The sequence below is a fragment of the Cavia porcellus genome, unplaced genomic scaffold (genome assembly GCF_034190915.1).
Source record: "Cavia porcellus strain 051 isolate PalLab524CR breed Dunkin Hartley unplaced genomic scaffold, mCavPor4.1 scaffold_29, whole genome shotgun sequence".
Taxonomy (NCBI): Eukaryota; Metazoa; Chordata; class Mammalia; order Rodentia; family Caviidae; genus Cavia; species Cavia porcellus.
The window spans coordinates 26,583,251-26,609,104 of NW_026947512.1; the positions used below are offsets into that span (position 1 = coordinate 26,583,251).

Below are 25,854 nucleotides of genomic sequence, written 5' to 3' on the forward strand. Positions count from 1 at the left end.
TCATATATATGTCACATAATCTATCTCACTGGCACCAGTTCCTCTGAATAAACACACACATATATACATCTATAGTAATTTTCAAATGTTCATGTCATAGGTAATAGAGGATAATGAAGAGCATTAATAAAACAGAACCAGTGAATGAGGGCAACTTGCCACAGGAAAGTACACTGGTTCAAAAATAGAGTGTGAAGAGAAAGTGGTCTGTTAATTGCAGCAGTAACCACTCAAATATGGAAGTATTAAGGGGGATCATAGAGTTGTGCTAAGTAAACTCAATAACCAGATATTTGTGGTTGTATCAAGAACTCTCCTCCCCCATTTTAAAGCTAGAATTGGGAAATATTTTATATAGACACAAAGTAATTGTGAAATGCTTGAAAGAAGCCTTGAATTAGTTTGGTTTTCAAGATGGTTTTATTCTACCTTTTCCCTCCTCCTTGTTTTTCTGTTTTAGAGATCTAAAAAACGAGGCAAGCCCTTTCTCGGGATTCAGTGGCTTTTGCTGCTGGAGATGCTCACAGGCACGCTAGCCATCCTCCTGCTCACCCCACTCCACAACCGGCTCGTCGTTCATGCGCAGAATGAGGTAGGAGAGCAGCTGGAAGAGGCTCTGCCACAGCAGGAGAGAGACATAAAAGGAGATGCCGCTTACGTCCAGCTCGCAGCGGTCGCCGGCGAAGGCCACGTCGCAGAGGCACTGGAACCTGCCCAGTAGGTCCTGGCACAGGCCTCCGTTGAGGCAGGGAGCCGAGGCACACTCGTCTATGTCCTGCTCACACCTGGAAGATAAACACGGACACGCGGAACCCTGTTGGTACAAGGGCTGTGAAACATTTGCCTTATCCACTTACACCAGCACAGTCCTGGCTACCAACCCCCGATTTTTACCTTTGATAGTGAAGGAGATGTTCCTTAAAAGCTTCTTCAAAGGTTTTGGGTTTAATAGAAATAATTGTGTACACTTGCGCGTGCGCACGTCACACACACACACACACACACACACACACACACACACACACACAGAGTGAATTAAGTAAAATGACAGAGCAGGTGCAGGTATTTACAAACCATGAGAAACAGGCCATACTACAATCACTTTCTGCCTTAAGAACACTAGTGAATTTACGACCTTGTAACTGTTTATTGCACAGAACAGGTGAACCAAGAATCCACTGAGCACAGGCTGTTAGAATCTAAGGCCTCCGTGTCTCTGGCAAGCCACCAAACACAGTTTCAGGCACACACACAACTGGACAAAAAAGGGTTATTTCTGAGAGATTATGAGTTACTTTTCTTTGAAATTCCATTTTATCATTAACAAAGTAGGCTATAGAAGATTACATGTGCAAAAAAAAATCAATGTTCAAAAAAAAAAACTAAGCATAATTTTTGTTTCAATAAAATGACTTTCAAAGCCAATCTTTCCAAAGAAGCAACATCAATTCTAAGGTAAATTGAAGTTTCCTTCTTCCCTTAGACATTGTCCATTTTTATCTAATTTTCCACCAATGACTTGTTTTGGTTTTTTTCTGATATATAGAACAAATTTGTGTATAATCGTGGGCTATCACACACTGTTTTGACACATGTATATATTGTGTGATGTATAAATCAGGTTAAGCATATCTCTCTCCTCACCATTTTTTTCTGGTGCAATCCTTTAAATTCATTTCATTTATCTGTTTAAAATAGTAAATTATCTTTATCTGTAACCAACAACTTGCTTTTCTATGTAGGCACTGATCAGTTCACCAGCACTCATATTCCATCATTCTGTAGTTATTTACCACATGCTTGAACACTCTTCTAAAACCGTGGAATGGAACAATTACTAGCACATGCTATTTTAGGAAATTCATGTAAAGTGTTGCCATCAAGGATCTCTTCAACCATCTTGTAATGTAGAAGCTACACTTTTTCATTTCCCACCTAGCAAAAAGCAAAAAGCTACCTTGTTTGGGTCAGAGACTAATCAGCAAGCTCAGAATGAGAGGATGAGGTCATGTGGCTGTGGCAACCCCAAATATGAAAGAAAAGGAAGATTTCACCTGGGAAAAACAGCTCCTTATCCTGTTAGATACCAAGCATAGCAGAGGCATTTTATTTTCCTTTTTTGGCTTAAGCTTCTGGGCTGGAAAGAGACTTCTTTGATTAGATCTGAGCAAAGCTTGACAACTCACAGGAGCTTGCCAAGCATTCTGTGTCCTGGGTGGGCCAGAGTGTGCACATCATCCATCATTCACGACCTGCCGGGATGACACTGTGAAGCTGAAGGTTTAACCAGGCCGGGAGCAGCCAATTCGCTAGAGGATAGCTTTTCAATACCCTTGGATGTTGTGGAAGGCTCGTTTCCCTAGTCCTTGGAAAATTGTCTCCAATTTTCTAGCCTTTCTCCAGCTATTCTTTTCTCCCTTTCTTAGCTTTTTCTATTTTGTACTAAACAGCAAGTGACACATATGGATGGCTTATAAGCATCTGTGGAGCTTTTATTAGAAGATAATTAGTAGATGGGCCAAATAAATCTATTAGCATCCAATGAACAAATTAAGGAAAGTTAAGGACTCTAAAAAAAAATAGTTTAGATTCACTTTGCATCAGAGAAGTTTATCCAAATGAAAAGTTTCCTAGGAGAGAAAATAAAATTATGAGCTTTTTCTGTTTACAATACTTCAAATCAATAATTTAACTACCAAATGTGAATTTTTAAAAAAGACTACATATCAAAGGAAAAATGTAATGTTTTTTGTAAATAGAAACAATGCTATAAATGAGTAGCATTGAAAAATAATCCAAAGCTTTGGATAAGCTCTATGTTTTGTGCTCTGTGATATGAAGCAAGTCAAGCACTTGAAAGATAGATACTGAAGACAAAGAAATATTTACAATACCAGTATTTTGAAAGTATGCAACTGGGGGTCAACTGAATGATTTTTGAGTTAGTAATTGCATGGAATAGACAGATATAATGGAAACTGCTACATGGCTTAACTCACTTTCTGAGCTCATGCATTTTACAAGGATCTTATGCAAGAATAGCCTGGATTTCCTCCTGTTTTGTAAAAATGGCAAATCAGCTATATCTATGTGATGCTAAAAGACCCAGCTGAAAACAGAAAATTCAAATTAGTCCAAAGCATAATTGGAGTCCACATGTATCCATTATTTTATTGACTACTCTTAAGGGGAAATTAATTCAGTCAAAATATTTATCAGTTGTGTCTGACATGCTGAAATGTTTTCAATGTATATATTTGATTGGAAATCAGTTATGTTATTCTTGGTGATATATGCGATAGACGAGCACATTGTTTTATTTTCTTAACAACTGATGAGCAAAGATTTATTCATACAGTTATCAAGCATTTTTGAAAGATAAGCAGAGGCTTTGAAGACAGCTCAGCCTTACTATAGCATACAATTGGGTTGGCACATAATCTGTCACTTAACTGCTTTAACCTTAGTTTGTAAAATAAAAACAATAAAACCTTCCTTGCAGAGTTCTAAGAATTAAGAACAATATTATAAGGTACATGGCATAATTATAAATGAATGGCTAGTGTGTATCTGTCTCTACAGTATCTGTGTCCTACAAAACCCAGGTTTGAAACCCTTTTGGAAACAGGTTCCTGTGGAAATCTTCTAGGGTTTATAGAGAACATACTCTTCCTCTCTTGAGCTCATCTCCAGCCCATCCAATACATATCCTACATTTTTCATCTACACTCTCAGCAGGTTACAGACTGTGTGAAGCCAGGGACTGTCCCTTTATTAGCTGAAGAAGATTTGAAGGGTTTCTCTGGAAAAAGCAGCATCTTCTGGGTGAAATGTTATGCTTTGGGAGTTGTAGCTAGTTCTGCAAAACAATCTTTTAGATTTCTTTTACTTCAGTGGCAACCATAGTTCCATCATGGTTAGAGTGGGGTGGGGGGGGGTGGATCACGAATCCAGAAGTAACTATTAGAAAAAAATAGCATGTTATACATTTTAAAACATATTATTTCCCTATTCAAGATCTTGGCTAATAAAATGTTCTCTTCTTTGACCTACACTGTAATTAATCTTCTTTTTTATTGCTTGATTCTGCCTGGAACTATATTTCAACACAGAATTTCCTATGGGAACTGAGATGAAAAATTAAAGGAGAAAATGCTCTGTGAGTGATCCCACTGTTCTTTCGTCTAGCATCCCTTCCATAAAGTTCTAATGTGACTCACCGTTCTCCAGTAAAACCCGCCCGGCACATGCATTTTAATTCAGCGTGGAACTCTGTGCAGTTGCCTCCGTTGTAACAAGTAAGATTTGTGATCCCATTCCCACAGACTGTTGAAGGTAATCTGCTGTGTCTAGAGAGATAAAAGTAGTATCCACAGCTGTTCATCTTGTTCATTTCATTCAACAAAACTTTTGAAAAGTTCATGTATGGAGTCAATGCCAAGCTAATTAAATACTCAGGCTGGAGGATATATGATGTTATCCAAGTAACACTTTCTCCACCAAAAAGCCCATTCTGTAGGGCACCGTAGCAGGCAAGCCTATCCATCTTTCATTCTACAGCTTTCATTCGTGAGATAAGATCTATGCCATAGGGTTGCAATAAATTTAGGGTTGGAAAAGAACTTGTTATAGCTAGATTTGCTGTTGCTTTCCTCATAAATCAACAAAGGCCATAAGAAAACTGCATCTCTATAAAGGCCAGGAAAGCAAGGACAGCACTTTGGTACCCAAGCACTCATGTGATTTCTCTGATGGCTTTCAGAGCTGAACTTCAGTTGCCCTGCCAAGACTTTCTGCTCCCTCTGTCATAATTCATAGACTTCTGAAATGCGAGCCAAGTGCTTTTCAGGAGGTTTATCTCTAATACTGTGGTAAATGCCTGTGAATTCAGCATGTGGCTCTCTCATACAGTAACAAAGCTGAACATGTTAAAGCATCCTCATAAAAGGCAGAACAGATTTTTATAAGCTAAGCAGAACCTCTTTCTAGAAAAAAAAAATCCAGTGGGTTTTAGGGACTGATGTTTACAAAGGTTTTAAATTTGTTGTTTAAGTACTTTGACTCAAAGTGTATGTGCGTGGTGTCAATTATAGTACAGAAAAAAGTATCCAGGAATTTAAAGTGAATTTCATTTTATCCTGTTATGTGTGATGCAGCTAACATGGAAAAACTGGACTAGATGATGGTAAACTTGTGTCTTCTCACAAGAGCTAATCAATTCTGCTTTTAAAAGAAGATACCATATGGACATTGCAAAGGAGTCAAAAGTGTCAACCAGCTTTGCAAGTGGTCAATTAGCAATGCAAATGCAAAGCTTGTATATGTCTTAAGCTTAATAAATAACTTCTGTATCTTATCAGAAGGTGCTTTGAGAATTCTAGTCTTTGAGAACTTGACTTTGCTGAACTAGCTACACATTCACTTATCCAGAGTCAGAATTTCTCTTGTTTTTAATCAGTTAGTTAACTCACAAGAAGCAACATATTATCAGAATGTCAACACTTAGCACTTATCACTGTGCCTTGCCACCACAGGTTTTGAACATGAATGTGATGAAGAAACATACAATTTTTATGGGTATATATGTTACATGTTATTTCTGTTAGAGGTCCATGTAACTAACATCCTATCTCTGAATTTGTGTAATACCCATTGGCTGCCAACCCAGTTGAGGTGTACTTGCCAAAGATCTAGAATGTGTTTCTTGTTAATAATGGCTCTCTCTTTCACCTCCCCAAAATGTCTCAATTATTTAGTAAATTTAAAGCAGTATAACTTGTAAAAACAATGACTTCCACTTATGTAGAAATATTGAAGCAATATGACTTAGAAGGAAAACACTATTTCTTGTCTGTTTTTTACAGCTTAAAATAAAATACTGATCTTGTAATTTCAGAAAAAAATTATGAAATATTTTGAAATTGGCAAAAGAGATGATAAGGTCTTCTTTCAATGGAGTGCTAGATGTGCCAAAAAGGATTTTCCATTATTAGTTGACTCTACAGCAACATATCCTTAGATTTTCTTTATTAAGCAATATTATAACTCTGTAAATTGTAGAAAACATTATTAACACAAATGACTCTTGCTTATCAAAGTGTTAAACAATTATATCAAACACTATTTTTCCTATAAGATATTAAGCAGTTCTGTATTTATTAGCAGATTCATTTACTCACTATAACAGTTATATCTAAAAATGTCTCCCAAATATCTCATGTATTTAGAGGTAGGGTCTGGTCTGCAGAGGTGAGTTATTAGGTATGTGACCTGGAAGAACATATTCTTGTTCTTGGCTCTTCCCTTCTCTCTGTCTGTCTCTCTCTGTGTCTCGGTCTCTGTCTCTGTGTGTCTGTGTGTCTGTCTGTGTGTCTGTGTGTCTGTCTGTCTCTCTCTCTCTCTCTCTCTCTCTCTCTCTCTCTCTCTCTCTCTTTCTCCTTTCTTGCTGACATGGAATAGGCAGCTGTCCCTTGTATCATGTGTCATGCTCTTTCTACTTTGGAGCCAGTCAACTTTTGACTTAACCCATTGGAATTATGAACCAAAATAAATTTCTCTTCCTTTAAATTGCAAGTATTGAATATTTTGTTCCAATAATAGGAAGGGACTAATACATTCATTGTGTGTGTGTGTGTGTGTGTGTGTGTGTGTGTGTGTGTGTATCTTATAGTTTTCTTTGTACTAGTTTTTGTATCTTACTTGTTCCCTCATTAATTGATGGCTAGTGAAATTATAAAAACACCTTCACTTTATATTTTTCTGGAAGTCATAATTTTGCCTTTTAGAAATTATACTGTAATGGAGCTTTAGGATTTTATAGATTTACCTGACTGAAATAAATTAGAGCACTATTTTGGTAATAAAAGTACTCCCTTCCCTAACAATACTAAATGTCAGATTTTGCATTTGTGTAAATACCTTAGTTTCCTGAGGCCTTAGTCTGTTAGACCCTGAGCCCTAAATCATGAGACATTTTCTAACAAAGATGACTGAGAAAGCACTGTGTTAATTGTCTGACTGAAGTATTTTGTACTTGTAAGACATCTCAGCAAAATAAATCTTGGCTTTGTACCATTAAAGTGTGATGGAAGTGACCAGAGCCAATTTCGGTTTAGGACAATACATATGTATACCTTGAAGAGAGGGATTTTCAATTTGACAAAGAAAATGTAGAATGCAGCTCCAAAAATCAAGCTTAGTATGAACTCTTATGCTCACCTGCAAAATTTTCCTGTAAAGTTTCCAAAACAAAGGCAGGAATAGCCGTTAGTGTCACTAATGCAGGTGGCCCCATTTGCACATTGGTGACTCTGGCAATTGTCTATCTCTGCTTCACAGTTCACACCAGTGTATCCAGGCTCACACCTGCATTGGTAGGCTGCAACTCTGTCAGAGCAGTTGCCATGGATACAGGGGTTTGAAAAGCATTCATCAATGTTGAGTTCACAATGTGATCCTGACCATCCCGAGGGACAGGAACAGTGATAAGAGCTATAGAGGTCTTCGCAGTCTCCTCCATGCAAACAGGGGTTGGAGAGGCAGGCATTTAACTGCAAACAGCCAGTAAGCACCAAATTGGTAGAGATTTTGAGAAACTGCTCTTCCTGGGGTTTATTTGTGACACCATGAACATTTTCAAAATAAGAAAGATAAATGCCTCCAATTTCTATTGTACTTAGACATCCTTGAAAACCCTTCATGTTGTCAATAAATGAGTCACCCACATAGATGTCTGTATTATCTTTCAAAAAGTTGAGGCTTCCAGTAGCAATTGCACTGGTCACAAAAGATGTTTGGTTGTCCAGCTTCATCTGCCACCTGGAGATCGGGGCCAGTGGATCTGTCATGGAAAGAGTCACTTGGTGCCATGTGCCATCATTCACTGACTGCAAACTTCTCAGTTGCAGAATATAAAAATTGTTGCCACTTTGCAACTGAAAAGATAATCGAGAATCTTGAATGCTGATATTAAGAAATGCAGGCTCATTTTCAGCATGAAGTATTATCACATTCGCATCCCTTGTTCTGAAACCAAATGTGATATTAGTGAGCTCTCTGGTAATATTTCCATTGCTTTGGAACAATATGTTACTGCTTTGTCCACTCAAAACAACATTTCCAATACCTAAAGAGAGAAAGCAAAATTATTAAATTTATGGAATCTATAATGTTTACATAATTACTTTTATTGATAATAATGATCATTGCATTAATGACATCATATATTGATTGATACATGCTGTAGTAGATGCTGTCCTAGTTGCTTTTATGTTATTTCTAGTACAGAAATCTCAAACATAAGCATTAATATTATCCTCCTTTATGAAAAAAGAAATTGAGACTCAAGCTAAGTAATTGCTCATATCATAAATAAAAAATAAAGCTGAAAGTTAAATGTGGATAGTCTGATACCAATATTTCTTTTTCATTGGAAGCCTAGGGAATAATAATTGTTATTTTCCATTTGTTTCAATAAATAAGGAATTGATTACTCATTTTATAAATAGAGACTACAAAGAAATGAATTCAGCTATGAAGACACAGCAAGTGAACAGTGCAATCTGAATTCTGAGTAAGCTGACCAGCATGCAGTTAGAAGTGTAATTCCAAGTAAGGGATTTGCTTACCTGGTAGAGTTCCAATTATATACCAAACTACCATCTGTCTACCTATTGCCAAATACCTTCCTGTGATTTGGAAAAAATATACAGCCATGTCGATTGCTCTCATTTTTTGCCCACATTTTGTATGCGAACAGCACTTTTGGGCAATCTTACTGTTTTTCTCCATTAAAAGTGTTTTTCTCATTCTACAAGATCATTAATTCACAGCTTGTTTTATCTTTTAAAATATCATCCTTGTCTATTTCTAACCCTCTTTGGCTATGTTCTCCTGTATATAATCTTGAGAAGATAAAAGAAGTAAGAACAGCCATAGATTTCAATGAAATCTGTAACCTTAACGATAATATCAGAATCTCATCTGACTCCACCCTGTTGTAATGAATTCAAAACAGGATTTTTCTATGCAGTTCGGGCTGGTCTTGAGCTCACTTTGTAGCCCAGGCTGGTCTCAAACTTGCAACAATCCTCCTGCCTGAGCCTCCCCCGTGTGGGGATTACAGGCATGTGTCACCACACCCGGGGTATGCATTATTCTTAGTACATCCTTTTTCTTTTGAGTTCAACATTTCCCTTCCCTTTCTGTTTTTTCATATGAATGTAGAAATATTTTATAATTGTCATGTATGCAAGATCCCAAAGCACTTACTGACAGTCCCCTCCCTTCTTGCTTTCTCTTTATCATCTAAACTTGTAATAGTTTTATATTCTCACTCTTCACTTTCTAATTTCCTATTTTATTTTTAATACAAGCCACTCAGGACTTTGTCCCAATTACTTCACTGCAACCATTTCTCAGGTCACGGTGATCTCTGGTTACACCACCAGATGTTGATTCACTATTGTCATTTCTCCGTCCTCAGTAACAACTAACCTTAAAATACTATTATTACCTTACTTTTAGGCACTGCAGCCAGTGACTGTCATCTTTCATATAGACTAATTACTTCTTAATATTTCTGTTTCTCTGGCCATGCAGATGAATGTAATAACCTCTCCTTAGCTCAAGACTTTCCTTCATATCACCATGGCCAGAAAAGAATTCAGCAGCACCCAAAAGAGTTTATGCAACCTGACCTCTGATTAACTCTCTCATTCTAATTCCTACCACGCTTTCTCACTCACGTATCAGCCACAAAATATCTTGTTGCCACTTATTGAAGATAACAAGCTTGCTTCCAGTGAGGACCTTTTAAATTTACCCTTACTTAAATCTAGAATATCCACCCCCATGCCTTACCATAACCGGTCCTTCCTCGGTGTTGATACCTGCTCAGTATCACCTCCACTGAGAAGCTTTCTTTAACTGCCTAAGTTTAAATATCTTCCTTCCTTCATCCACTGTCTATCCCATTACTGTTAGTTTTTAGCTCCTGTGACTATTTGAAATTATATTACTTGGCTCCTTGTTCCTTGATTTTCTCCACTACTGTATGAGCTTTGGGAGAGCAGAGTTCTTCTTTGTGTATGATTTCACTTAGTTCTTAAACATAGAATAGTGCCTGACATATAGGAGATGCTTAGTAAACACTGTTCAATAAATAATCTCTAAAAAGAACTTTATCCTTTATTTTGAAAAGTAATGATTAGCATAGCAGTAAAAAAATTACATCACCCAAGTGTTATAATGAAGTGAATCATGAGTGAATTAAATCTTAATTGACTGTATTATTTTTGAAGTAGGAGAAAAAGCAATATAAATGATAGCATGGTTTTATGTAAATATGTCAAAATGGTGAATGTTATATTCAAATTGCTAACATTTGAGAAATTGTGTGTTCTAGTACTCAAAGAAGCAAGAAAACCTTTCACGTGGAAAGAAATAGTCATTGCAAACCTTAACCTGGTGCCTAACATGTTTGATTGTATGTGCAACGGTATAGTATCATGACGAAGAGACTTCATAGATATTTTCATGCTGTTTTACAAAAGAGAAAGCTTTAGGTTTTTAAAGAAAGTCTCTTATTCTCAGTCATGAGGAAAAGGAAGTGGTTTATTCTTCACACATCACCATAAAATAACCAGGGATGTCAATTTCCATCCAAATACTTGAGGCAGGAAGAAGCAAGAACCTATTCTATCAGGTTTCTCAAACCACTCACTCGTAGGGAAACAACACAAATTTCTCCTAGAAGCAGACTGTGCCTCAATTCTTTTCTTAATGTTTCTGTTTGAACAACTGAAATGCACCAACTTAATTGGATGGGTGAAGATTTCGAACTTTACCTACATTCAAACCCTCGGGGCACCGGCTGGCAGCGGGTGCTGGCAGGACACGGGCTGAGTTCACACCACCGCACTTCCTCGCAGGCTTTGCCGGCCGTGTTCGCAGGGCAGGCGCAGGAAAAGTCATCCCACAGGGCATAGCAGACACCACCATTGAAGCAGGGGTTAGACTGCGCAGGAAAGAAATCAGAGGCTCAAATAAGCACTAGAACTCAGTATAGAAATATGGAAAGCAAGAACATGTGCTTGCTGTTTCTAAGCACCAATTTCTCTGCATTTTTAGATTGTAAACTTGAATGAACACTGCTAATCATACAAACTAAACCTGACTATTCCATTGCCAACTGTTTTCTAAAGGAGCAGCTGGAAAACGAGTGACAGAGAAAGGAGATGAAGAGAGAAAATAGAAACTCGATCTCTAATACAAGAAAAGATTTTTGAAACCTAACAATGTTCTCTGCAATTTGCAAATTGTCGAGCGCTTTCACAAACACTGTCACTTGAGGTAGGAATTATTACTTCTGTTTTTACAGATGAGGAAGCTGAGGTCCCTTCAATGCTGAAGGTCCTTAAGAAATGAAATAGTGAAGCTTAGTACCTGTTCTCCTGGGCCCCAGTTCAATACCCTCTCTCCTTGTGTACTCTGTCTCTGAATCATAGACATATTGTTATCGTTTTAATTCTCACAAGGTCCCTTACAAAGTCTTTAAAATAAAACATATTAAAAATAAAAATTTTAGAGCCTGGACTGTATTTTATTCCAGATCTCCTATTCTAGTTTAAGAACTAAGTGAAATCATACACAGAGAAAAACTCTGCTCTCACAAAGCTCATATAGTAGTGGAGAAAATCAAGGATGCAGGCTAGTTACACGAACCTGTTATTTTTGGATTTTGGTTTTTTTTGTATTTGGACTACAACAGGAGTCATGTGCGTGCTAAGCATGTGCTCTACTGCTAAGCTACAGCCCAACCTCACATAACCTTCTAAATCTCAGGTTCTTTGTGTGTAACTAACATACATGGTGATAACAGTGCCTGTCTTAAACAGTAATCCTGCAATGGAATTAGTTGCATTAATACTTGTAAAGTAGTGTCAGGTACATTGGAAATGTTCCTACAATAATGTCATGGTGATTAATTTGTGTGTATTTAGGACCAAGTGTAGGGTATGGAAATATTTTGAGCTCAACAAATGTTCAACATGTACTGTATGTTCCATTGTTTTCCTTTGAAAGCTCCTGCAGAGCTGACAATTTTGTGTATTTAAAGCACCTCTTTGAAGAGGCTATGAAAGAAGTAAAAAAAACTGGGGTGTGGGCTCTGAAAATTATATTCCAGAGGATTTCAAATTCAAATTACCTCTTAGTTTTTTTTCTTTTAGACTCAGTAAAATTTTAAAACAACAGAAACTGGACACTTAAGAGGAAAGAGATCTTCCCAAAAGAGTTCAGTTAAAACTCTGGATGCCATTAGAGTTTAGGAATTAAGACACTATTCTTGTTAAATAATTTGCTTGTTGTGGAGGCAGAGAAGCGTGTACCTGGAGTTATCTCAGTTGTCAAATACACCAGGATGCTAGAGCGAGGCTGTCACTTTATGCCTCAGTATAAATCTCTGTCTTTGTGGGAATATAGCAATAAAACCCTGTTCTTTGGCTGGTGGGTCAGTGACAACATCTTTGTGACATTATTTACAAAGAATTGTTTCAATAAATTACATATTTCATGAAATAGAAACTTAACATGCAACATGTACACAATCATACAAATAATCCTACCTTGCAAACATTGTCTCCAGGACAACCTTGGACCACATTGACAAGAACTGGATGGTGGGATGAACTGTTTGTTGAGTTTGGGAAGAATTCCAGATTTTGGTTGTTTAATCTTATATCTTGGATACAGCCTTTGAAGAATCCACTGTTAATTTCAGTCTCTTGCCTATCAGGCAGGCCACCAATGTAGATGACATCTCCTTTCTGGATTTTCCATGTAGGAGCAGAAATAAATCCTAACTTTTGTGAAGACTGAAAAAGTTCAATTCTATTTGACTTGATTTTCAAAGATATTAAGTGGAAATTTCCATCACTTAGAACAAATTTGGCTAGTAATTTTGGAGAGCCTGGAGTCAGCAGTGCTAGTCTGCCATGCTCTAACCAGACACGAATGTAGTGATAAGTGCTGTTTTCCAATGCTAGAAGAAAGCCTGATGGTCGATGTGTTCGCACAAACATGGAAAGGCTGAAGTTCCGTCCATAATTCTCATCAACCTTAAAGACAGCATAAGCAGCGGAGCCATCCAGGCCAAATCTGCCTGCCACATACTCTTCAGTGTTGAAATTGAAGAGAAATAAAGAAGAAACATCTTAAGAGTCAAAAAAAGAGACAGAACACAAGCATTTTGTACATGTAAACACTGATATGTACTTTCCAAGTTCAGGATAGACTGATTCAATATTTTCATTTTCTGACCTTCTGAATTTACTTTATTCAAAAATAGCTATATATTGGTTTGTACTTTATGGTTGAAGTTCATTAAGCACAAAACAAAATATTTCTGCACTGGTAACTAAGGAACATCCCCTTCACTGTCACAAAATACTGGAGCTTAAATGGTGAAATGCCAGACATCTAATAATATAATTTGATGGAAGAAGTTTTAGGATGAGAGCACTTCATGCAACATCTGTGAACAGGTTTTTTAAGTAGTTGTATAGGCCATTGGAATACATGAGGCAGACATTGTCATTAAACAGAACTGTTTTTAGTAAAAGGTAGAAGTGAAAAATAAAGCTAGGAGATCCTCTTTTGAAACGAAACCCACATAGTAAAAGATTCGGCATTGAACAAAAGAAGAAGGGGATGCTTTTATGGTCCTGATTGGGAAGAATGAGGCACTTGTGGAAAGGGAAACAGGGAAAAGGCAGTGTGCCAAACTCATCCAGCATTTCCTGTGGTCAGAAGAGTCAGGACTACACAAATGGCAATATTATCCAAGTGAATTATCTCAACAGTACTCCTGAGATGTGAAAAAAAAAATGAAACTTGACATTTAAAATAATTGGTGATATAATGGGAGCAAGAATTCCCATCCTTATAAAGCTTACACTGTCTCCCATCTAGAGAAAGACACATCAGACACATATAACAAAGCAAACTGTATAGTATGTCAGTAGGTAAGAAACTACTTGACATAAGATAAATTAGGTAGAGAAAGCAAATAGGAAGATTAAGAGTTAGAAGTGTAATTGTAATTTTAAATGGAATAGTCAGGGAAGAATTCTCTCAGAATATGACATTTGAACAAAACCCCCAAGAAAGTAGGGATATTACTACAGTAATTCAAGGGACAAACAATTATGACTTAACTCAGTAATGCAGAGGTAGTGAGATGTGGCCAGATTTTAAAAAGAGTTTGAATAGAATTTCTAGAACAAGTGCATTTTCAAGAATTTTGCCCCAAATAATCAGAAACCTTGAAAAGGTCTCTATTTGTAGAGATGGAAAGAAAACTAAAGGGACAGACTCGAGGTGAATGGGAATTTGTATTAATTTGAGATGCCTTATACAATATTCATGTGATGATGACTGATAGGTAGTTGATACAGAAATTTGGGGAGATAATCTGAGTTAATAATTTAGGAATTTTTGGTAATATAAGGCACAAATAGCAGCCAGTAGAGAAGAACCCTGAGCCAGTGGTAGCCCATAAGCACAAGCAGGAAAGAGTTTTCAGGAAGATGGAAGTGTTGGAGTGTGCTGACGGTTACTAAGATGTCAAGTAGGAGAGGGCAGAGATTCGACCATCGAATTTTGCAATGTAAGGATCATCGATGAACTTGACAAACACATGTCTTAAAGATATTGTTGCCTTTAGGTCTTCACATCTCAGTCATAACCAGAAATAAAAAAGCATATTCTTGTATGCTTAACTGCCATCATATGGTCCAGTTGAAGTGTAGACAAAGATAAGAGATATTTTGGTTTACCTGAACTATAGTGAAATTTACTTACGAAAAGTCTATGTTTGAAGACCTCCTGGGTAAGCAGATACATTTTTTTAGAACTCTAACTTGATTTCCTACAGGAGCATTGCATTTTGAATCTACTTTTAGAGACCACCTGCTCCAGGCAACTACAGGTAGCTTTCAAAGTCTACTGCTAGATAAAATAACCCCTTTGAAGAGGTTAACATCTCTGAATTACTGCAGTACTTTCATGTGAGATAAAATGCTTAATAAGAAAACTCGGCTCTTGAACCTCTTGGGGTGTGAGGATACGCACAGAGTCATTCAACCTCAGGGAGTGGACGCCCTGCTGGTCATCATACGATGCCTGTAGCACTACTTTGTGGATCCAGATTAAAAGACAGAACACAGAGCCGTTTTCTCTTTTCCTTAGAAGCCAGACTCGCCAGTAATCCTATTCTCCAGAAATCACAAGCAGGTAGTCAGAATGTGTGATGTACTACATAATTTTAGAAATACCCAAAGCTACCGATAACTCTACTGTGGACATGGAAAGAATCTCATACATATCACTGATATGTCCTGAAGATGAGTAACATAAAAAGGGAAAATGATTTTGATATAGATGAAATTTAGTAGAATAAATAAAAGGCAGTAAGATCTACATGTGCCTCATGGGTGTAGGGCAAAACTCTATGACATCATGAATGACAACAACTCAGACTGAAGGAACCATGTAATACAACTGCCAGAAAATTCACTGTAATGTTAAGCTGCAAAACAGAAGCACAGAGCTTGGGATTAGCTCAGTGGCTCAGGACCTGCCTGGTAAGCCTGAGGTCCTGGGTACAATTCCCAGCACCAAAAAAAAACAACAAACCAAAACAAAAAACAGAAGCACAGTGTACAGAAGTGATGATTGCATGTCACTGTTGAGCAGGAAGTACACCTAGGCGACATATTTTAGAACGAAGACAGAGAAGCCAATGTATTCTAAAGTCAGCAAGCAGGATGGGAGGGTCTGAAGGCTGTCATGTGAAACAGCGGAAGAAGCTGCGATGTGCAGTGTGGTAGAGGTGATGACTTGGACAGAGCAAGATTTTTTTGGAATACATAAATATTCTCAAAAGAGATGTTAAGGCTTATATGAACATCTTTCAGAATTAAAATGTAAGGAGTGAGAGATTTGTGCAAATCATACTTCATTTAAATATAACAGAAGACCTGATTGGAAATTTTTTCCAAGTTAGATTGAATGAAGATGTTTAAACAAGAGGTTTGGGTCATTACACGAGGCAGGCCCAGTAGTCTAAAAAACCCAGCCATAGAATAATACCTCTTCTATATATGTGAATTTATAATTCTAAAATGATAAAATTCCCAAAGTCTAGGTGTAAAACAGAAGATAAAATCTACATAGGTTGCTTTTATAACTTGAATATTTTCCTATAGTAAAAGAAGAAGTTACAAATCTAAATAATATCTCAGAAGCTTTATGTTTTTTATGCAATCAAAACAAGCCACGCTGAGATAAACACATAGACAGTTCTGTGAGTAATGCTCAGGGAAACCCTTCTCAGAACTATCCTACTTGAGAGTTTAGATCATTTTAGCAACTTCAGCTTATACTGGAAATCCCTGTGTCTTTTGAGTTTAGTTAGCTAAGTAAATCATCTATTCTATTCTACTTGTTCCTTTCAGTATGTACTGTGATTGGGAAACATTGTGCCAAAACCATAATCTGAGTAAAATTTGCCTTCTTTTTCTTAGTGTGTTTTCTCCCTCTTGCATATACATGCCCCTCAATAGCAGACTCCAAGTTCTCATTACTGCACTGAAACATGTTTTATAGTGGGAATGGACTCCTGGAAAACATTCTTCACAGATAAGAGCCAATACAGAATATTTTAGTTACATGACCAAGAGGTGATATGAAAAATAGTTTCTTTTAAAACTTACCCGAATAATTTTCAGAAAGGAAAGATTTGACAAAGCTCTTTCCCTATAATTTCTTAAAGCCAAACATTCTCATGGGGGTTAAATAGTTTCAAACTATGTAGGGATACCGGGGGCAGTAAGGAAGTGTAACCAATTCAAGAACTTGGTTTAAAAAGTTCATAATTTTCCAAGTTGGGAAAAATAAACTAAAGAAAACCAGAACACACTGGGTTGGCATCTCTTGGACATATTTACTAGGACAGTTAGCATCACCATGGTCAGCATTAACCTCATGGGTCACTGCCTCTGGAAGCCAGTCAAAATGAGTCAGCATCTGTTTGTTATTTTGTATATGTAGTAAAAATATTGCCTTGGGTCAATTAAATTTTTCTTCAAAAAGCGAACCATTGCCTCAGCATAATTTCCCCTTTTTGCCTTAAAAAAATCACAAAACAACTTGCCATTCCATTTAAAATATTGCATAGAGCTAGTGGATGTCATACCTCATTGTCAAGCAGGTCCATGATTTGTAATGAATATTGTGGTCAGGGAGAAACTCGTGAATAGCTTCTAATAATTCTTAGCCATTTGAACATGGAGTAGGGTATGGGCTAAGACTGGTTTTAATTTTACTTTATATAAAGCAGGGAAGACTATTTACCAGATGTTGTCCTACTTCAAGTTACTCTGAAATCTTGGAGTAAATTAGTGCTGAACTTCAAAGCAGTCTATTACAATAACCTCTCAGGTTTTCTCAATGCACATGGATGATTATGACAATAACAATAATACAGGTATATATTATCACTATCAGCAACTATCGGTGGGGTGATGTTCAAAATAAAAGACTTATTTTGTTAGAGAAATCAGATCAATTCATTTATAGCATTTACCGGGTTTCACTGGGGTTACTTTTCATGTTTTTTTTTCTTGAGACACCTATCTGTTTTCCCAAGGTAATCTTAAAGGTGATGACTTTGAATAAAATCGGTGGTTTGTAAATGTATAAATGGGAAGCATGATTTTGGAGTGAGGGTTAATTGCATAAAAAGGAAAGCAAGGAAGTGATTGTTTACTGAGAATCTACAAAGCACAAAATACTCTGCTATTGTGCGTCATTGACTAGTTTAGTCTATAAAAGCCTTTTTGTCCAAAAGATTCTCTTTTAAATAAGATTTACAATAAATCTCTGATATTTAACTCTTGGTAAAAAATTTCTAAGAGCATTTTAACACCAAGATGAATACTAATTTGGATAGAGCTATTTGCTTAATTTTTTATTTCTGTGTCTGAGTGGAACACGAATGTCCTATGACGTCACTCAAAATTAATACACATTATCTCAATATTATCTTTTCTCATTGTTGGACAAACAGCAGCATAAGTGGCAAAGGGACATTACGTTTCATAACAGGAAGTAGCAGACTGGCTACTTATGTTGATCTGCCCAGAGGCACAGCCCTCCAGAATGCCCAGCATCCTCTCACCTCTCACACAGTTGGGGCCTGCATAAGGCCTATAGCAGTCACACTGGTAGCCAAGCCATAAGTTGATGCAACGTCCTCTATTTTGACAAGGTTGACTTTTACACCAGTCCTTTCGCATGCAGCCTGCTTTGATATTTAATGACAAGCCAGATGAAATGTTCTCCAGGGTAATAGGATTTGAATCAAATTTAATGTCTTGGAGACAGCCCACAAATGAAGGTGTGGATGCTGTATTATAGATGTCAAGCAGTGCAATGCCATCTCTGGTCATTTCCACTGGTAAACCACCCAAAAAAGAGTCCCGGAAAGCACATATTGATTGATTAATTTCAAATGGAGAAGGAGCGTCAGTGACACATTTCTCCTTACAGGAGTCGTCAGTGAGGGAAAGGGTCACAGTCTCTGAAAATATCACCTCCACCAAGTGCCACAGTCCATCGCTGGTGTTGTGGGAAATATACAGAAGCACTCGCAACTGATTGTGAACTCGAACTGATAAGTGAATGTAGCCATGTAGCAACTCCAGCTTTGCAAACATGTCTCTGCTGCCCCAGATAAATAGAAGTGCCATGGGTTGAACAGTCTGAAACCTGAAGATGATGTTACAGACTGAGCTCTTGGTTGTATGTGAGCCACTTGTGACCCACAGGAAGCTATTGCCCCCAAATGAAAGTGTGGTGACAGCTTCGCATAGTGACCCAGTAAAACCAGATGGACATAGGCAACTGAATCCATGATGGCCATTGTGGAAGTGAGGTATGCAAATTCCATTATTTAGGCATTGGCGATGTGTGCAGCCCAGGAGAATATCAGAACAGTCTTGTCCTCCATAAAATGTTCTCGAAAGGTTGTCAAATGGACAATGGCAACTATAATTTCCCGGTAAATTCTCGCAAGTGCCACCATTTTTGCAGGGGTGTGATAAACATTCATTGATGTCTTCTTCACAGTGGATTCCTTTTAAGTAACAAAAATAAGTGAAAATTATGTGTATTCATATCATAAATAGAACAGAGCTAGCTCAAGTGTAGGACTGTAATGGAGTACATTTCTTGAAGAAAACTAAAATCAATTATATACTTTATATGTGTGGTAAAAGGGAGGGCAGTCACAGCAGACTTGACATTCATCCTTTAGAAATAATCAATTACAGCAGGTGTTCCATCTACCATTTCCAAGCATACGTGTTATATTCATTGTCATAAAAATGGAAAAAAGGAAAAATTTTGCTCCTAGCAGTGACTACATAATTACAGACTCTTCTTGGTTATTCTTTATCCTATTTCACTCTGTCCTATTTTAAAATAGTGCTTTTGCTTTTTGTCTTGTACCTCTCCATGACTCCTAAAACCAAAATTTGACAGCTATAAGTCTCAACATTTCTCACCATACAGGGATTCTACAGTGAATGGAGGGTCCCAATGCACTCCTTTTCAAACAGTTTCAGTAAAAAATCAGATACATAACTCATAACAAATTTCTGCTTGTATTTTTAACTTCATACTTTAAAATTTTTCCTAATTCCAAGTCAAAGGAAGATTTCTAGAAGAAAATTATTACAATTTGTTTCATATAATAGCAGGCAAAAATATAAAACTTTAAGAGAGATAGTAAATTTAAATGAAAAATAGTGAAAAAATCGACATATGCGGAGTACTTTTTTGATTTCTCCAATATCTTCATCCACAATTTTATCTTTGTACTCACCCTAGTTATCTGGTTTCCAAGCCAATATTCTGAGTTCTTCTTCACAGAAGAAACTCAAGCTTAGAATATTCAAAGTCTAAATTGCAAAGTAATTCTACAATCTCACTCTAACCAAAGTAGATTTTAAAACTCCAATGTGATATTGTTCTTTTAATTGATAACTTAGTGCATTCTTGTGTATTGTTTTACTGGTTTGTGTGTCATATTTTATGCTGAACTCTATGCCTATACATGTGTTTTTAAAAATTTAGCCAAAAGTCTTATGTTAGCTTCCTCTTGTTGTGTTGGAATACTGAGGGATAACAACTCAGAAGAAGTTGTTATTTTGGCTCATGGTTTCCAAGGTTTCAGTGCATGGTGCTAACTTTATTGCTTTTAGCTGTTCATCTCATGAGAACCAGGAAATAAAGATAAAGGGAAAGATCTAGAAAGGAAGGGAAAGGTACCAAATATAGTCCCCAAGATCAAGATATATAATAATATATTCCTTTCATTTTCAGCTCTACTTTCTGATTCCATCACCTCCTAATTATGCCCTGAAATTACGATCTCACTTATTGATGCGTTATAATGATGAAGTTAGAGCCTTCATGATCCAATAACTTTCCAAAAGCCCAACCTCTGAACACATGGGGTTGAGGGGCACATTTTAGATCTAAACCATAGCAAGTTTCCTGTACTGACAATGTTAGATCAGAACTCCAGGAAGGCTAAGTGATCTTGAGCAGGTTTTTTGACTTTCTGCTTCTCAATTTCCTCTTCTACAAAATGGGGTTAATGATAGTATTTATATCACAGGCCTTTTAAAAAGATTAAATGAAGTAAATATTGTACTATTCTCATAACATTAGTGTTTTAATAAATTATAACTATTGGCCACAACTAAAAGTAATAACCAAAACAATTATCCTGTAATGAAAAAATGTGAATAGTTCTCTGGTCGTTGAAAGAGGCACTCTAGAAAGTGCAGACATAAGTAGTCCATAAATTGCATTTTATATACCAAGAGATATATACGTACAACATAATAGTCTAGAATCTCATTAGATTTGAGAGTTCCTCGAGAGAAGAGAAAATACCTGTTTTATGAGTCAATATATTTGGTGCTTACTTAGTGCCTGCTCAAATTTGGCATATGGTAATTAATTTTTTGAATTAATGATGATCTCCCTAACATAATAAATATTTTATAATGTATTTAGTATGATCTAAAGCCCAAAGTGCTCTTACTGTATGTACTTTCAGATCCATTTAAACAATGTTAATCATTGACTGTACATTGCCATTTATGTGGCATATATTTAGGCACTTGATTGGATCCTATTGTATTGATATTGTCCAATACTTACATTACTTTTGTACAACCTTTATTAATTCAAAAACATGGTAGCTCTGTGGAAACAAGGAAGGTTCTATAATCCTTTTTAATGTGGAGCGTAGTGCCTGAATAGTGCTAAGGGTACATATTGTAAAACATTTGATGAATAGAAATGATAGAACTGAAACGAACTGATGTGTTACTTAATCATCCTTAGAACAGACATAAAATTATAGCTAAAGCTTAATTTTAAAGGAGTGTTTAACTGAAATGCAAGTGGAATTTAAATTTTATAAGACATTTTACTTTAATTTTTCAGAATTTTAAAAACAAAAATAATCAGTAAGTATTTAATTAAGAGGAATATTTGACTTATAGGTATAATAAAAATAAGATACGAAGTTTTTTTTCTCTCTCTCATTCTATTGTTAACATGTTTAATGGAGTGAAGATTTTTTTCCTTCTGGATAAATTCTCCATAAGACTGTGAATTTTATAACTATTGTTGGATAATAGATTCATGGTGAAGTTTTTAAAATTCATAATAATTAAATGGACAGTTACTAAAAAACAGTCTCAGTGAAATGTAAATGAAATAATCCCTTCCTTTGTCTGCTAGGCTAACTTTAAGCTGCATTGAGGGAAGACCTGGAAGGCTTCTTCCCTCATTTTCTGCCCCTCCGCAGGTCTCACCTCCCGAGCTGTAAGTGTTGGGGATCCAATTTGTGAAGAGAAAAGAGGGGTTCAGAAAGGCTTGGCCCAACTTATGACGTGCCAACGCCTCTGAGCCTAGAAGGTTTTAAAGTTGATTTTTCTAAGTTTCTTGGAGCCTCCAGCTGAGGCTTCCTCCAGGGACCTGCGAGGCACAGTGGGCCCTCTCACGTTCCCTCCCCGCTCATCCCATGGCCACTGACTTACTGACATTGATGCTTTCTTCACCAGCTCTCTGTCAGCATTCCCTCGTCTTCTGATGGGGACCTGCTGGAAAATTTCCCTTTTATTTGGACCACTGACTGATATTCCTTTTGTCATGAGTTTCCGGTCTGGACTTCTGGACTCTCATTCTTTTGACCTGTATTTGGAGGTCTTATTGGCTTTCCAGCATAGTATAGCAGCAATTTCTCTCTCTTTCTTTCCTGCTGCCTTAGAATGAGCCACAATCTTCATCTTTAGATTCTTCAAGGAAGTGGAGAGTCTACTCTAAATTAGGGTTTCTTCCTCCTCCCAAGTTTAGATGGCACTGACACTGTGCTTGTGGCCACCTCTCTCCAAAGAGATTTCTTTATAACCCCAGTGCTTCAAATTGCCTTTCAAAGATCTTCACATATGTTTCAGATAAAGATACTTCTTTCAAAAGGTCCTTTGTCTGCATTTATTGTGACATTCTGCATTATTCTCTCTCTTATAACTTGTTTTGGTACCTGACAGCAACAACATCTTAGCCCTTTAGCTGAAACTTCAATTGACCATTTTCTGAGATTTACAACATAGCTAATCTAGGTTCTACTCTCACAAAGTATAACAGGAGGGACAAAGTAGGAGGCACAGACCTGGGCTCAAAACACAATGTAAGTGAATAAAAATGCATCATTATGAAAGTACATTGTACAGAGGAGGTTCCCAATGGGAGTAGAAAATACACAGGGTAACAATAGAGAAAACTTAGCAAATTTTAGGGAAAAGACTTGGAGAGAAGCACAAATCTTTAGCTATGAAAACTTGGCCTTACAAACTATGTCAAATAAACAAATACTGACTACATATCCATAATTTATAAAGTTCTGTGTGTAACATGGAGTAACAACCAGTATCTAGTCTCGGGGAATTTAAGAAGTGAGACAAATTTGTGAAAAGTTAAACAATAGTATAAATCAAGACAATATTGAAGAAATATTACCACACATTACACAACAGATCTGAATGAGTTGTATGGGCAACAGTGACAAGGAGGGACCCTGAATTCCCTCTTCAGGTCGATCCGGGAGAGTTTAATGGACATAGGAGTTCGTGTTTCAATATGGATGAGGACAAAAGCATCTCTGTATGTACAAATAAGTGAATAAACAAAATACTTCTCAAAGAAAGCTTAAGGCCTTTAGAGGTGATGGTGAATCATGAGGTTGGTCTAGGCGATTTATGTAGGAAAATCAAGTCAGAGAGGTCAGATGCAGCCAATTTAGAGGTTTGGGAACTTACAAAGTTTTTATTGTTTTATTTTTATATGTTTACTACTTTATTTTCTGACAGTGGGGAATACTGGGCTCATTGTTGGACAGAAGACCAATACAGTTTCTCATAAAGATCAGCCCCCCAGGGAAATATAACAGGATGAAGTGAAAGGGAACGACAGGCAGGAAGACAGCTAGCAGCTATTAAAACTGTCCACACAGAAGATTATTTGGGCCTAAAACAGGGTGTTTAATTCCTTAATTCCTTTCCGTTCCACTTAGTCTACATAGAAATGCACATGGCTCACTGCTTTCTTACAATTATTAATAAATATTTCTACATTTAATCTTTCACAAAATATTTACATATTTCCTATTAATATAAAGGGAAGCTAGTTTCAAATAATGCCATGATTTAAAAAATAGAGAAAACTCATATCACGGTCAAAGGTCTGAAGAACAATAAGCACAATCCAGAGTCAGTGTTTACAGTGATTTGTGGCCAAAACAATTTCATTAAACATCTCCATAGTAAAATAAGGGTGGACATTCTTATTTGATAAATCTAGTAAACTAAAAATGGGGAAACAGGTTGAAAATTCTTTCATTAGTTATATGATTGGCTGGGCAAAGAAAAAGCTCCTCCATCAATCAAAATAAAAGAACCGAACAATATTTATAAGATTACTGGTGGATTCAGTTTTCTTAATTTGGTATTTTAGTTGACTACGAGTTGTTTAAGGTAAACAAGTGAATGTTAGCATTTTTGTTTAGTTAAAGTCTAATTAAGCATTATTCTCTTATTTTATTTTTCCTAAATTCTTTTAATTCAAACAACTTCTGATTCTATAATAATATTATATTTAACAAATAAATTTGTTAGTGAAAATTTTTGCTACTTGGTATATCTCATATATTAACCAGAATAAATTATATGAACGGGTAGAAAAGATATAAGCTTAATGTTTGAATATAAATATGGACTATGAAAATGACTTTCAGCATAATTCTCATATCATTGAAGTCACAGTCAATGAAATATCTGGGAGAATGCTATTTCTACAAAGACACACAAAGGTAACATAAAAACCAAGATTCTATTCTTTCTTACTGAAAATTTCTACTTTTCATATGATCATAATGCCATATGGAAACATTAAATATTAGTTGCTAAATCAAAACTTTAAAAACACAAAAGATGGTACCAATTATCCTATATACATAATAGCAAGAGAACAGTTTACCTATGAGAATCACCATTAGAACACGAAGACAATTTATTCTGGCTCCAAACATTTTTCTGGGAAAAACCAAAAATAAAAAAACCAAGCACCTAGGTTGACAGACCAAGTTTCTGATGTTCCATTTCCAGAACTGTGGGCTTGGTTTTCAATTTCACCATCTTCCTCTCAGCTCACAAATGGAGGAGCGGGGTTTGACTCATCCCCCTCCACTCTGCACTGGGTGGACTTAGTGTAAGACTCACGTGTGCTACTTAGCAGGCAGACGTGTTATATTCTTAGCTCCAATCCCTGCTTAATACGTGGAGATTGTCAGTACAAATGCGACACTGAATATGAGCAAGTTGGAAAAATGAGTTGCAAGGAATCTAAGTACAGATTGTAATTTGGGCAACTTTTATTATGAAAAATTAAGAGTTTATTTTAGTATCTTTACAGTGAAAATGTTGCTTTCTTGCTTTAATTTTTTGTTTTGCTTTTGAATAATGCTTAAGAAATTCATAGTAATTTAATAGTAAACCTATTGATGTATGCTGGAAAGGAAGGAGATTTTTAAAAATTAGGGACAAGAGAGTAGAAGATTCCATCAATTTAGTCAGCCCTCTGCGCCTCTGAGGTCCCACATACACAGATTCAGCTAACTCCAGGTCAAAATTATTGTTTTAGAAATCGTGTCTGAAATGAGCAGGTACAGATTTTCTTCCTGTCATTATTCCTCAAGCAATACAGCGTAACGAGCATGTGTATAACATTTACATTGTATAGGTGTTAGAAGTAATCTAGAGGTGATTTTAAATACACAGAAGAATGCACATAGATGGCCTGAGTATTCTTGTATTGTGGGGTCCTCTGAGGTCTTGGGTCCAAATTTGTTGGATATCAAAGAATGACCGTGCTTTTGAGATGCTTTTAAACTTAAATTCCACCCCTGTGAAAGAATAACTGTGTTCTGATCCTCTGAAATCCAGTGCCATTTAATTTTATGGAACAGGATCATTTGAATATATTCAGCGTTTGAGAAATACTTAGAGTACCTGGTGCTTGACATTTTCACTTAACTTTTTGTGAAAGGAGAAACTTGCTGACTTGCAGAGATTTTGCACAGGCAGTGCCAGGTGAGACGTCACTAATGCCTCCAGAATGTGCTAATAAAAAGATAAATAGGCAAATAGATAAATA

General features: G+C 36.6%; 1 protein-coding gene across 3 annotated transcripts in view; it reads right to left on the bottom strand.

Moving 5' to 3' along the window:
• Positions 1–25,854, bottom strand: part of Crb1 (crumbs cell polarity complex component 1) — a 190,372-nt gene that overhangs the window by 28,635 nt on the left and 135,883 nt on the right. For 2 of the 3 annotated variants that reach the window (XM_003474709.5, XM_063239651.1), the window contains exons 6-11: positions 18,242–19,198; positions 12,627–13,174; positions 10,852–11,017; positions 7,219–8,125; positions 4,221–4,349; positions 659–785 (exon numbers count right to left, since the gene is read on the bottom strand). In XM_003474709.5, coding sequence (XP_003474757.3) covers positions 659–785; positions 4,221–4,349; positions 7,219–8,125; positions 10,852–11,017; positions 12,627–13,174; positions 18,242–19,198 — 2,834 coding nt within the window. The remainder of the gene's footprint in view (positions 1–658; positions 786–4,220; positions 4,350–7,218; positions 8,126–10,851; positions 11,018–12,626; positions 13,175–18,241; positions 19,199–25,854) is intronic. The other variant, XM_063239652.1, reaches the window with a different exon arrangement.